The sequence below is a fragment of the Vidua chalybeata genome, chromosome 32 (genome assembly GCF_026979565.1).
Source record: "Vidua chalybeata isolate OUT-0048 chromosome 32, bVidCha1 merged haplotype, whole genome shotgun sequence".
NCBI classification, from domain to species: Eukaryota; Metazoa; Chordata; class Aves; order Passeriformes; family Viduidae; genus Vidua; species Vidua chalybeata.
This window is the reverse complement of record NC_071561.1, coordinates 224,649-237,978: the sequence shown is the minus strand read 5'-3', so window position 1 is coordinate 237,978 and position 13,330 is coordinate 224,649. Positions and strand designations below refer to the sequence as shown.

At 55.4% G+C, this 13,330-nt stretch overlaps 1 protein-coding gene across 1 annotated transcript; it reads right to left on the bottom strand.

Annotated features, from left to right (window-relative positions):
• Positions 1–2,173: 2,173 nt before the first annotated feature.
• EEF1G (eukaryotic translation elongation factor 1 gamma) lies at positions 2,174–13,242 on the bottom strand. Its single transcript, XM_053968072.1, has 10 exons — positions 13,169–13,242; positions 10,983–11,141; positions 8,879–8,942; positions 8,300–8,442; positions 7,550–7,693; positions 6,251–6,380; positions 5,337–5,529; positions 4,500–4,672; positions 3,137–3,261; positions 2,174–2,904 (listed from the first exon to the last, which is right to left on the bottom strand). Exons 1-10 carry the CDS (start codon positions 13,181–13,183, stop codon positions 2,746–2,748), a joined length of 1,305 nt encoding a protein of 434 aa, XP_053824047.1. The 5' UTR covers positions 13,184–13,242; the 3' UTR covers positions 2,174–2,745.
• Positions 13,243–13,330: the final 88 nt, after the last annotated feature.

The following is a 13,330-nucleotide window of genomic DNA, read 5'->3' as shown; positions in this document are numbered from 1 at the left end:
ACCGGGCCCGTTCCCGGGCGGTTCTGGGGCGGTTCTGGGGCCGTTCTGGGCCCGTTCTGGGGCCGTTCTGGGGCCGATCCCGGGCGGTTCTGGGGCCGTTCCCGGTCGGTTCTGGGGTCGCTCCTGGGGCCACTCCCGCTTGGTTCTGGGGCCGTGCCCGGGGCGGTTCTGGGGCCGATCCCGGGGCCGTTTTGGGGCCGTTCCCGGGCGGTTCTGGACCCGTTCTGGGCCCGTTCCCGGGCCCGTTCCCGGGCGGTTCTGGGGCCGTTCCCGGGCCCGTTCCCGGGCGGTTCTGGACCCGTTCTGGGGCCGTGCCCGGGGCGGTTCTGGGGCCGATCCCGGGGCCGTTTTGGGGCCGTTCCCGGGCGGTTCTGGGGCTGATCCCGGGCCCGTTCTGGGGCCGCTCCCGGGGCCGCTCCCGGGCGGTCCCGGAGCCTCCGGTGCCAAATCCCGGCGCATTCCCGAGCGCTGCCTCATCCCCCCCGCCCCCCCCCCGCCCCTCTCCGGGCCCCGCGCCACGCCGGGGGCGGGGGGGACACCGGGGGACACCCGCGACCCCCACCCGGCCCGGGGGTCCCCGCGGGGCTGGGGTGGGGGCGGGGCGGGGCTGACCCCCCCCCCCCCCAAAAAAAGGGCGGATGGGGGGGGGGGCGGGGGGGATCCGCTGTCCCCTCCAGATGTGGCGGCACCGCTGGAAAGGGACGCGGGGGGGGGGGGTGGCACCGCCCGGGGGGGGGGGGTTGGGGACACGAGGGGACCCCCCCGGGGCGGCGGGAGGGGGAGGGGAGGGCGGGCGCGGCCCCCCCGCGCGGGTGGGGGGGATGTTTGGGATTTTGGGATGTTTGGGATTCCGCGCTGGCCCGGGGCCACCGCGGGCGGGGGGGGCCGCGCCAGGGGACACGTGGGCGACAACGGGGGGGTGGCAGGGGGGTGTGGGGGGGGCAGCGGGGGGGGCACCCCCGGAATTCCCGCGGGACGGGCACGGGGACAGGAGGGGACAGCGGCTGGTGGCACCTGGGCGGTGCCAGCTCGCCCTGGGACACCTGGTGGCACTTTGGTGGCGCTGGGGGGGGGGGGGGGTGGCACTCGGGCGTGGCCCGGCCCCGCCCGGTGGTGGCACCGCGGTGGCAGCCGGTGGCACCTGGGGACACCTGGTGGCACCGGGGCGTGGCAGCGCCCGCGGGATTCCCTGCCACACCTGGGCCAGGTGTCCCCTCGTGTCCCCCCCGCTCCGGGGGGCGCGGCCGAGGGGCCCGGGGGGGACACGGGGGGGGGAGGGGACTCTGGGGACACCCGGGGGGTTTGGGGACAATGTCGGGGGGGGAGGGGGGCGCTGGCACCGCCCGGGGGTGACTCAGGAGGGCGCGGCCGCGGAAAGGCGGAAACTGGGAGAAACTGGGACTGAACGGGGGCTAAACTGGGGCTAAACTGGGGCTGAACTGGGGCTGAACTGGGGCTGAACTGGGACTGAACTGGGGCTAAACTGGGACTGAACTGGGGCTAAACTGGGGCTGAACTGGGACTGAACTGGGACTAAACTGGGACTGAACTGGGACTGAACTGGGGCTAAACTGGGACTGAACTGGGATTAAACGGGGGCTGAACTGGGGCTGAACTGGGGCTAAACTGGGGCTGAACTGGGGCTAAACTGGGGCTGAACTGGGATTAAACTGGGATTAAACTGGAACCAAACTGGGGCTAAACTGGGCCCGGAGTGGGACCAAACTGGATCCAGATGTGGCCGCGGGGGTGGGGGAGGGGCGGGGCCACATCTGGCGCTGTCACGGGGGGGGGGGGGGGAGGGGAAGCCCAGGAAGGAAATGGGGGGGGCCAAACTGGTTTTGGTGGCGGTTACTGGTTTATACTGGGATTGGCCCCTCCCCCAGGCCCCGAATCAAATCTCAGCCCACCCCCCCAAATGTGGGGGGAGGGGATTCGGGGGGGATTCCCACAAAATTCCGGAATTCCTGCCCCGAATTCCTCGGGATTCCCCCAGAATTCCGGGAGCGCTCCCAGTTCTCCTTCTGAGTGAAGGTTTTGAGGGATTTTATGGAAAAATCAGGATTCTGGACCAGCCCGGGATCCTCTGGAGCCCTTTGGGACCCTCTGGAATGGCCCAAAACGCCCCAAATCCACCCCAACCCCCCCAAAAAAACCCCAAACCACTCCGAAGTCTCGTCCTGTCCCAGATTTTTTATTGGATCGGGGCTGGAGAGGCGCAGCTCCCGCACGGCCCCGAAATCCCGGGGTTTCAGCCCAAAATTCCAGGGGGTCACTTGGAGATCTTGCTGTGCCTGAAGGGCCCCGAAATCCTGGGATTTGAGCCCAAAATCCTGGGATTTGAGCCCAAATTTCACTTGAAGATCTTGAAGGGCCCCAAAATCCCAGGATTAGAGCCCAAATTCACTTGAAGACCTTGAAGTGGTTGAAGGGCCCCGAAATCTTGGGATTTGAGCCCAAAATCCCGGGGTTTGAACCCAAATTCACTTGAAGATCTTGCCCTGGTTGAAGGGCCCCAAACCCTGGGATTTCAGCCCCAAAATCCCAGGATTTCAGCCCCAAAATCCCGGGATTTCAGCCCAATTTCACTTGAAGATCTTGCCCTGGTTGCAGGGCCCCAAACCCTGGGATTTCAGCCCCAAAATCCCGGGATTTCAGCCCGAATTCACTTGAAGATCTTGCCCTGGTTGCAGGGCCCCAAACCCTGGGATTTCAGCCCCAAAATCCCGGGATTTCAGCCCGAATTCACTTGAAGATCTTGCCCTGGTTGAAGGGCTTGCCCACGTGCTGGAACTCGCCCTCCCACATGAAATATTCCGTCACCAGCGTCCGGCACTCGGCGCTGTCGGGGTCCAGCTTGCGCCAGGTGTAGGACTCGTAATCCACCTGCCAGTCCGGGCACAGCTGGGAAAACGGGGGGAAAAAACAGGGAAAATGGGAATTAGGGACAAAAATCCCGGGTTTCCTGTGAAAACCGCAAAAAAATCTGAGCAAAAACCCCATGGAAATACAGAATTCCCAAGGATTTTGGGGTATTTTAATGGGAATTTTTGGGGTTTTCTCCCCCTAAACGCCACCCCATGGATTTTTTGGGATTTTTTTGGGGCCATTTTGGGATTTTTTGGGATTTGCTCACCGTGAAGGCCAGCTCCTGCCCCCGCAGCACCCAGACCCCCGAGATGCTGCTGTCGTGGTCCTTCCCAAAGAGCACCACGGAGGCGAAGGCGTTCTTCCGGAGCTTGTCCAGGCGCTGGAACATCCCTGGGGGAAAAAACGGGGAAAAGTGAGAGGAGAGTGAGAGAAAAGTGGGAAAAGTGAGAGAAAAGGAGAGAAAAGTGAGAGAAAAGAGAAAAGAAAAAAAGAGAGAAAAGGAGAGAAAAGTGAGAGAAAAGTGAGAGAAAAGGAGAAAAAAGGAGAGGAAAGTGAGAGAAAAGTGAGAAAAGTGAGAGAAAAGAGAAAAGAAGAGAAAAAGAGAGAAAAGGAGAGAAAAGTGAGAGAAAAGGAGAGAAAAGTGAGAGAAAAGAAGAGAAAAGGAGAAAAAAGGAGAGGAAAGGAGAGAAAAGGAGAGGAAAGGGATTTATGCAGGTGCTGGGATGTCCCCAGGAAAGGGAAAAATGGGAAAAACAGGAAAAATGGATGGAAAAGGGAGAAGAAACAGGAGAGAGGTGGAAGGGAGAGGGAAATTGAGAGCAAAGAGAGAAAAAAGGGAAAAGGGAGAGGAAAAAGGGAACGGAAAATGGAGAGGAAACAACTCAAGGAAAAAAGAGCAAAACACAGGAAAAAGGAAACAGCAGGGAAAGGGAAGGGAGGGAAGAAGGGCAGGGAGGAGGAGGAGGAGGATGAAGGTCTGGGGGAGCTCCTTGGGGTGGGGAAGGACAAGGGCAAGGACAGGGACAGGGATGAGAATGAAGATGAAGAAGAGAATAAAGATGAGGATGAAAATGAAGAAGAGGACGAGGATGAAGAAGAGGATGAAGAAGAGGATGAGGATGAAGAAGAGGATGAAGACGAGGATGAGGATGAAGATGAGGATGAAGACGAGGATGAAGAAGAGGATGAAGACGAGGATGAAGAAGAGGACGAGGACGAGGATGAAGAAGAGGATGAGGATGAAGAAGAGGATGAAGACGAGGATGAGGATGAAGATGAGGATGAAGACGAGGATAAAGAAGAGGACGAGGACGAGGGTGAAGAAGAGGATGAAGAGGATGAAGACGAGGATGAAGAAGAGGATGAAGAAGAGGACGAGGATGAGGATGAAGAAGAGGATGAAGACGAGGATGAAGAAGAGGACGAGGACGAGGATGAAGAAGAGGATGAGGATGAAGAAGAGGATGAAGAAGAGGACGAGGATGAAGAAGAGGACGAGGATGAAGAAGAGGATGAGGATGAAGACGAGGATGAAGAAGAGGATGAGGACGAGGATGAAGAAGAGGATGAGGATGAAGACGAGGACGAGGACGAGGGTGAAGACGGGGATGGTGAGGCCCAGGACCCACCCGTGATGAGGTTGCAGCTCATGAAGGTCTGGCTCAGCTCCTCGGGGTAGCGGTACTGGCAGTACCACAGGGACCAGCCCTCGCGGTCAAAGTGCTCCCAGAAGTGCGGCAGGGCCACCCCCAGCGTGTCCTCGTTGGAGTATTTGCGCTTGAACTCGTCCAGGATGAACGGGCTGGGACAGGGGGGACAGTCAGGGTGACCCCAAAACCCCCAGGGTGACCCCAAACCCTCAGGGTGACCCTGAACCCCCCAGAGTGACCCCAAACCACTCAGAGTGACCCCAAAACCCCTTAGAGTGACCCCAGAGTGACCTTGAACCCCCCAGTGACCCCAAACCCCTCAAAGTGACTCCAAACCCCCCCAGGTGTCCCCCAGGTGTCCCTCAGGTGTTCCAGGTGCCCCCAAACCTCTTCCAGCGGCCCCCCAGGTGTGTCCCAGGTGTCCCCAGGTGCCCCCCATGTGTCCCAGGTGCCCCCCCAGGTGCCCCCAGGTGTCTCAGGTGTGTCCCAGGTGTCCCCAGGTGCCCCCCAGGTGTCTCAGGTGTGTGCCAGGTGTGTCCCAGGTGTTCCAGGTGTGTCCCAGGTACCCCCCAGGTGTGTCCCAGGTGTCCCCAGGTGTGTCCCAGGTGTCCCCCAGGTGTTCCAGGTGTGTCCCAGGTGCCCCCCAGGTGTGTCCCAGGTGTGTCCCAGGTGTGTCCCAGGTACCCCCCAGGTGTGTCCCAGGTGTCCCCAGGTGTGTCCCAGGTGTCCCAGGTGCCCCCCAGGTGTCCCAGGTGTGTCCCAGGTGTTCCAGGTGTGTCCCAGGTGCCCCCCAGGTGCCCCCAGGTGTGTCCCCACCTCTTGGGCAGGTGGGCGAAGGGGTCCTTGGCCTTGGGCTCGGCTGCCAGGACCTGCTCGCACTCGTCCAGGTCCTCGTCGGGCTCCGGCCGCTTCTCCTCCCTCTTGGGGGGCTTCTCCTTCTTGGGGGGCTCCTTCTCCTTCTTGGGGGGCTCCTTCTCCTTCCGGGCCTGGCTCTCCGCAAACTTCTTGGCTGATCCCCCAAAAAAAATTAAAAAAAAAAAACAGGTTAATTGAAAAAAAAAAAAAAATCGAGTTTTTTTACTCAAAAACTGCCCAAAAATTCGCATTTTCCATGTTTTTGTTATGTCAAAAAAACCCTTTCAAATTATGCAAAAATTTGCCTTTTCTGCCCCTTTTTATCTCAAATAATCCCTTTTAAACTATCCTAAAACCCACTTTTTCTGCTCTTTTTACCCCAAAAAAACTGTTTTAAACTTTCTTAAAATTCAATTTTTACCTCAAAAAACCCTTTTAAATTACCCCAAAATCCACTTTTTCTGCCCCTTTTTCATCTCAAAAAAAATTCTTTCTAAATTGCCCCAAAATTCGCTTTTTCTGCCTTTTTTTTTTTTTTTTTTTGTTTACCTGGAAAAAATCCTTTTGAATTATTCTAAAATTCGCTTTTTCTGCCCCTTTTTTGACCTCAAAAAACTCCAGGTGTGTCCCCAGGTGTGTCCCCACCTCCCCAGGTGTGTCCCCAGGTGTGTCCCACCCCCCCAGGTGTGTCCCCAGGTGTGTCCCCCCCCCCCAGGTGTGTCCCACCCCCCCAGGTGTGTCCCCAGGTGTGTCCCACTCCCCCAGGTGTGTCCCCAGGTGTGTCCCACCCCCCCAGGTGTGTCCCACCCCCCCAGGTGTGTCCCCAGGTGTGTCCCACCCCCCCAGGTGTGTCCCACCCCCCCAGGTGTCCCCACCGTCAAACTGGGCCATCCTCTGGCACAGCTGCACCTCCCCCAGCACGGCCTTGAACTGGGGCTGGTTCAGGCAGGTGAGGAACCAGCGGGTGACGTTCCCGAAGGGGCCGCGGAACGCGGGGTCCAGCACCTGGGGGGACAAAAACCACACCTGAGATACACCTGAGATACACCTGAGATACACCTGAGATACACCTGAGATACACCTGAGACACACCTGAGATACACCTGAGACACCTGAGATACACCTGAGACACCTGAAATACACCTGAGATACACCTGAGATACACCTGAGACACCTGAGATACACCTGAAACACCTGAAATACACCTGAGACACCTGAGATACACCTGAGATACACCTGAAACACCTGAGATACACCTGAAATACACCTGAGACACACCTGAGATACACCTGAAATACACCTGAGACATGTGAAATACACCTGAGATACACCTGAGACACCTGAGATACACCTGAGATACACCTGAGACACCTGAGACACACCTGAGACACCTGAAATACACCTGAGATACACCTGAGACACACCTGACACCTGAGATACACCTGAAACACCTGAGATACACCTGAGATACACCTGAGACACCTGAGATACACCTGAGATACACCTGAGATACACCTGAGATACACCTGAGACACCTGAGATAGACCTGAAACACCTGAAATACACCTGAGACACACCTGAAACACCTGAGATACACCTGAAATACACCTGAGACACACCTGAGATACACCTGAAATACACCTGAGACATGTGAAATACACCTGAGATACACCTGAGACACCTGAAATACACCCTAAATACACCTGAAACACCTGAGATACACCTGAGATACACCTGAGATACACCCTAAATACACCTGGGATCCCAAAGGGGCTGCAGAAAGCGGGGTCCAGCACCTGGGACAGCCAAAATGGCGCCAAATCCCCCCAAAATGACCCAAATCCCCCCGAATCCCCCCAAAATGACCCAAATCCCCCCAAAATGACCCAAATCCCCCTGAATCCCCCCAAAATGGTCCCAAATCCTCCCAAAATGACCCAAATCCTCCTGAATCCCCCCAAATCCCCCCAAAATGACCCAAACCCCCCCAGGTGAGGCAGTACCTGCTTGTAGAGCCAGAGCAGGGCGCACACCAGGCTGAGCCTCCCTGAACCCCCCTGAATGCCCCCAAAATGACCCAAACCCCCCCGAATCCCCCCAAAATGGCCCCAAATCCCCCCAAAATGACCCAAATCCCCCCAAAATGACCCAAACCCCCCCAGGTGAGGCAGTACCTGCTTGTAGAGCCAGAGCAGGGCGCACACCAGGCTGATGTCGGCCAGGCTCACCCTCTCCCCCACCAGGAACGTTCTGGTCCTCAGGTGCCCGTCCAGGACCCCCAGGACCCGCCGGACCTCCTCCTTGGCCACCTCGGTGGCCTGGGGGCACAAAGGGGGAGGGGGCAGACGTTGGGGGGGGGGCACCGAAACTGGGGAGGGGGACCCAGAACTGGGAAGGGAAACCCAAAACTGGGGAGGGAAATTCAAAAACTGGGCAGGGGAACCCTGAAATTGGGGAGGGGAACCCAAAATTGGGGAGGGGAACCCAAGATATTTTAAACTGGGGAGAGAAACCCAAGATATTTTAAAAAATCAAGAAAAAGCCAAAAAAAATCCTCAAAAAATTCCCCAAAAAAAAAAAATCCCAAAATTCCCCAAACCTGTTTCCTCTAGTGCAGGATGCCCAACGTGGGGAACACCCAAAAAACGATTTAAAAAAAAATCAAGAAAAACCCCAAAAATTCCCAAAAAAACCCCCAAAAATTCCCAAAAAAACCCAAAAATTCCCAAAAGTTCCCCAGAATCCCCAGACCTGTTTGTTGTAGTGCAGGATGCCCAACGTGGGGAACACCCAAAAAACGATTTAAAAAAAATCAAGAAAAACCCCCAAAATTCCCAAAAAATCCCCCAAAAATTCCCAAAAAATCCCTCAAAAATTCCCAAAAAAACCCAAAAATTCCTAAATATTCCCCAGAATCCCCAGACCTGTTTGTTGTAGTGCAGGATGCCCAGCGTGGGGAACACCCAGGTGCTGGCCGGGGGGACGACGTCGCTGTCGGCGAAGTTCACCCACTGCAGCACGGCGGCCGCGGCCTCGGGCGTGCTGCCCCGCAGCTCCTCCGTGCTCACTGGGGACACAAGGGTTAACTCATCACCCACCGGGCTCGTTAATTGGCCAGGGGAATGGTTAATTAGGGGAGGGACTCGTTAAAATCCAGGAGGAGGTGATAATGGGGGATCATCAATGGGGAACAAAGTGATGAAGTTGGTGCTGCCCCCTCCACGCTCACTGGGCAACAAGGGGTTAACTCATTAGCCAGGAGAGCAATTAATTAGTCAGGAGAATAATTAATTAGGGGAGGGACTCATTAAAGGCCAAGAGGAGGCGTTAATGAGCAAAGAGGGATCACTAACGAGCCATCAGTGATTGACTCTGAGCTCCAGGAAAGGGTTACTCAATCAATCAACCAATCAATCGATCGATTAATTAATTAACCAATAAGCCCGAGGAGCAGCAGAAGCGGCCAATTAAGCTAATTAAGGCCAATCAGGCTCACTGCCCACCGTAGTAGGCGATGGCGTTGCTCTCGAAGACGCAGAAGCCGTCGTCGCCTTCGAAGGCCGGGACCTGCAGGGGAGCGTGGGGTGAGAAAAAAACCCCAAAAACCACACAAAAACCCCAAAATAACCCCAAAACCACCCCAAAACCCACAAAAAAACCCAAAATAACCCAAAAAAACCCCAAAATAACCCCGAAACCACACAGAAAACCCAAAATAACCCCAAAATAACCCAAAACAACCCCAAAACCACACAAAAAACCCAAAATAACCCAAAAAACCCCAAAATAACCCCGAAACCACACAGAAAACCCAAAATAACCCCAAAATAACCCAAAACAACCCCAAAACCACACAAAAAACCCAAAAAACCCAAAAAAAAAAAACCCCAAAATAACCCCGAAACCACACAGAAAACCCAAAATAACCCCAAAATAACCCAAAACAACCCCAAAACCACACAAAAAACCCAAAATAACCCAAAAAAACCCAAAATACCCCAAAAAACCCCAAAATAACCCCAAAACCACACAAAAAACCCAAAAAACCCAAAAAACCCCAAAATAACCCCAAAATAACCCCGAAACCACACAGAAAACCCAAAATAACCCCAAAATAACCCAAAACAACCCCAAAACCACACAAAAAACCCCAAAAAAAACCCAAAAAACCCCAAAAACCCCAAAATAACCCCAATACAAGCCCAAAACCACACAAAAAAACCCAAAATAACCCCAAAACCACACAAAAAAACCCAAAATGACACCAAAAACCCCAAAATAACCCCAAAAAACACACAAAAACCCCCAAAATAACCCAAAAAACCCACACAAAACCCCCCAAATAACCCCAAAACAACAAAAAAATCCCAAAAAACCCAAAACAACCCCGTTAAACCCAAAAATAACCCCAAAACAAAAAAAACCCCAAGAAACCTCAACCCCCCAAAAAAAACCCCAAAAAACCAAATAACCACAAAAAAAAACCCCAAAACCACCCAAAAACACCAAAACCCCCCCCAAGAAACAAACAAACAAAACCACAACCCCATAAAACCTTGCAAAAAACCGCAAAAATCCCCCCAAACCCCCCAGTTCTGACCCAAAAACCCCAAATCCCCACCTCAAAATCCCCCCAAAAAAACTCCAGTTCCCACCCCAAAAATCCCAAATCCCCCCAAAATCCCAAAGTGCCCCCCCAAAACCGTCGAGTTCCCACCCCGCATGCCAAATCCCCCAAAACCCCCCAGACCCCAAATGCCCCGAGACATTTTGGGGATTTTTGATTTCTTTTGGGGTTTCTGGGTTTCTTTTGGGATTCCTTTGGGATTTTTGAGATTTTTTTTTGGGTTTTCTTAGGATTTTGAGAATTTTTTTTGGGATTTTTGAGTATTTTTTGGGGTTTCTTTTTGGTTTCTTTTGGGGTTTTTGGGTTTCTTTTGGGATTTTTTGGGGGTTTTCGGGGCGGGACCCACCTTGCCCAGAGGGAACTTCTGCAGGAACTGCGGGGTCTGAACCTCCCAAACCCCGAACCCCCACATTTTGGGGTTTTTTTTAGCATTTTGGTGGTTTTTTTAGGATTTTGGGGTTTCTTTTGGGATTTTCTTAGGATTTTTGAGTATTTTTGGCGTTTCTTTTAGGTTTCGTTTGAGGCTTTTGGGTTTCTTTTGGGATTTTTGATTTTTTTGGTGTTTCTTTTGGGGTTTCTGGGTTTGTTTTGGGGTTTTTGGGTTTTTTTGGTGTTTCTTTTGGGGTTTCTGGGTTTGTTTTGGGGTTTTTGGGTTTCTTTTGGGGTTTCTTTTGGGGTTTTTGGGTTTCTTTTTGGTTTTTTTTTTGGGTTTTTGGTGGGTTTTTTTTGGTTTTTTGGGTTTTTTTTGGGGTTTTTTGGTTTTTTTTTGGGATTTTTTGGGGGTTTTCGGGGCGGGACCCACCTTGCCCAGCGGGAACTTCTGCAGGAACTGCGGGGTCTGAACCTCCCAAAACCCAAACCCCCACATTTTGAGGTTTTTTTGGTTTTTTTTTTTTAGGATTTTTACGATTTTTTTTGGTTTTTTTGGTATTTTTTCCTGTTTTTGGTATTTTTTTGGGGGTTTTCGGGGCGGGACCCACCTTGCCCAGCGGGAACTTCTGCAGGAACTGCGGGCTGCGGTTGGTGTGGCCGAAGTGGAAGTGCGGCGGCGCCGAGAGCACGCGGAGCCGCGCGCCCGAGTACTGCGCCGCGATCAGCGCCTTGAAGGCGCGCCAGTTCTCGGGGTACGTGTACAGGGTCTGGGGACAGCCGCGCCACCGGTGTCCCAGAGGGTCCTCAGAGTGTCCCCAAAACGTCCCCAGAGTGTCCCCAAAACATCCCCAGAGTGTCCCCAAAACATCCCCAGAGTGTCCCTTAAAGTGTCCCCAGAGTGTCCCCAAAACGTCCCCAGAGTGTCCCCACAGGGTCCCCAGAGTGTCCCTTAAAGTGTCCCCAGAGCGGCCTCAGAGTGTCCCCAAATTGTCCCCAGAGTGTCCCTTCAAGTGTCCCCAGAGTGTCCCCAAAATGTCCCCAGAGTGTCCCCACAGGGTCCCCAGAGTGTCCCCAAAACGTCCCCAGAGTGTCCCCAGAGTGTCCCCAGAGTGGCCCCAAAGGGTCCCCAAAACATCCCCAGAGTTTCCCTTCAAGTGTCCCCAGAACGTCCCCAGAGTGTCCCTTAAAGTGTCCCCAGAACGTCCCCGAAGTGTCCCCACAGGGTCCCCAAAACGTCCCCAGAGTGTCCCCACAGTGTCCCCAGAGCAGCCCCAGAGGGTCCCCAAATTGTCCCCAGAGCGGCCCCAAAAGGTCCCCAGAGTGTCCCTTAAAGTGTCCCCAGAGTGTCCCCAAAAGGTCCCCAGAGCAGCCCCAAAACGTCCCCAGAGTGTCCCTTCAAGTGTCCCCAAAACATCCCCAGAGTGTCCCTTCAAGTGTCCCCAGAGCAGCCCCAGAACATCCCCACAGGGTCCCCAAATTGTCCCCAAAACGTCCCCACAGGGTCCCAAATTGTCCCCTTAAAGTGTCCCCAGAGCAGCCCCAAAGGGTCCCCAAAACATCCCCAGAGTGTCCCTTAAAGTGTCCCCAGTGCGGCCCCAGAACATCCCCAGAGTATCCCCAAAACGTCCCTTAAAGTGTCCCCACAGGGTCCCCAAATTGTCCCCACAGGGTCCCCAAAGCATCCCCGAAGTGTCCCCAGAGTGTCCCTTAAAGTGTCCCCAAAACATCCCCAGAGTGTCCCTTAAAGTGTCCCCAAATTGTCCCCAAAATGTCCCCACAGGGTCCCAAAGCATCCCCGAAGTGTCCCCACAGGGCCCCAAAGTGTCCCTTAAAGTGTCCCCAAATTGTCCCCACAGGGTCCCTGAAGTGTCCCCAAAATGTCCCTTAAAGTGTCCCCACAGGGTCCCCCAAACGTCCCTTAAATGTCCCCAAAAAATCTCCAAAATGTCCACAAAGTGTCCCCAAAAGGTCCCTTAAAGTGTCCCCAAAACATCCCTAAAGTGTCCCCAAAGTGTCTCCACAGAGTCCCCAAAACGTCCCTTAAAGTGTCCCTAAGGAGTCCCCAAAGTGTGTCCAAAATATCCCTAAATTGTCCCCAAAATGTCCCTAAAATGTCCCTAAAGTGTCTCCAAAAACGTCCCCAGACTGTCCCTTAAAGTGTCCCCAAAATGTCCCTTTAATGTCCCCAAAATGTCCCTTAAATGTCCCCAAGATGCCCCCAGGATTTGGGACCCGGGGGTGGCACCGGGGGTCCCGCAAAGGGGCGACCCCAAAAGCGCCCCGGGAGCCGAACCCCAAACCCCGGACCCCCCCCGGGCCTCGGGCTTTGGGGAAATGGGGCTCAGGGGGTCCCCAAATGTCCCCAAAGTGTCCCCAAATGTCCCCGGGGCCGCGGGGGGGTGACAAAGGGCCCCGCTCGGGGGACTCAATCGGGGCCCTGAACCCGCCGGGTTTTGGGGTCCCCAGGCGGGATTTGGGGGGAAATTGGGGCGGGGGGGTCCCCGAGTGTCCCCAGGGGTGTCACACGAAGTGTCCCGAGTGTCCCCGAGTGTCCCCGAGGGTGGGACACAGCCCCCCCCCCCCACCCCGGCCCTACCGCCCGGCTCCCCTCAGGCCTCCCCCCCCTCCCCGCTCCCTTCCCGCCGCCATCCGCGCCCCCCGCAGCCTCCCCGCGGCTCCGGAGCCGGCCCAGCCGCATCCCCGGCGCCCCGCGGCTCCCCCGGTGGCGGCGGGGAGGCGGCGGGGCGGCGGGGGAAGGAGGATGGCGGCGGATGGCGGCGGCGGCCGCACTCACCCCGGACACCGCCATCTTGGAGAGCGCGGAGAGAAGGCCGGGCCGCGGCCGTAAAGCGCGGAAGGGGGTGTGTGTGTGGTGGGGGGGGGGGAAGAACAGCACGGCAGTGGCGCGCGGCACCGTAAAGCGCGGAACGGGACGGTTGTCGTGGAAACGGGGGGG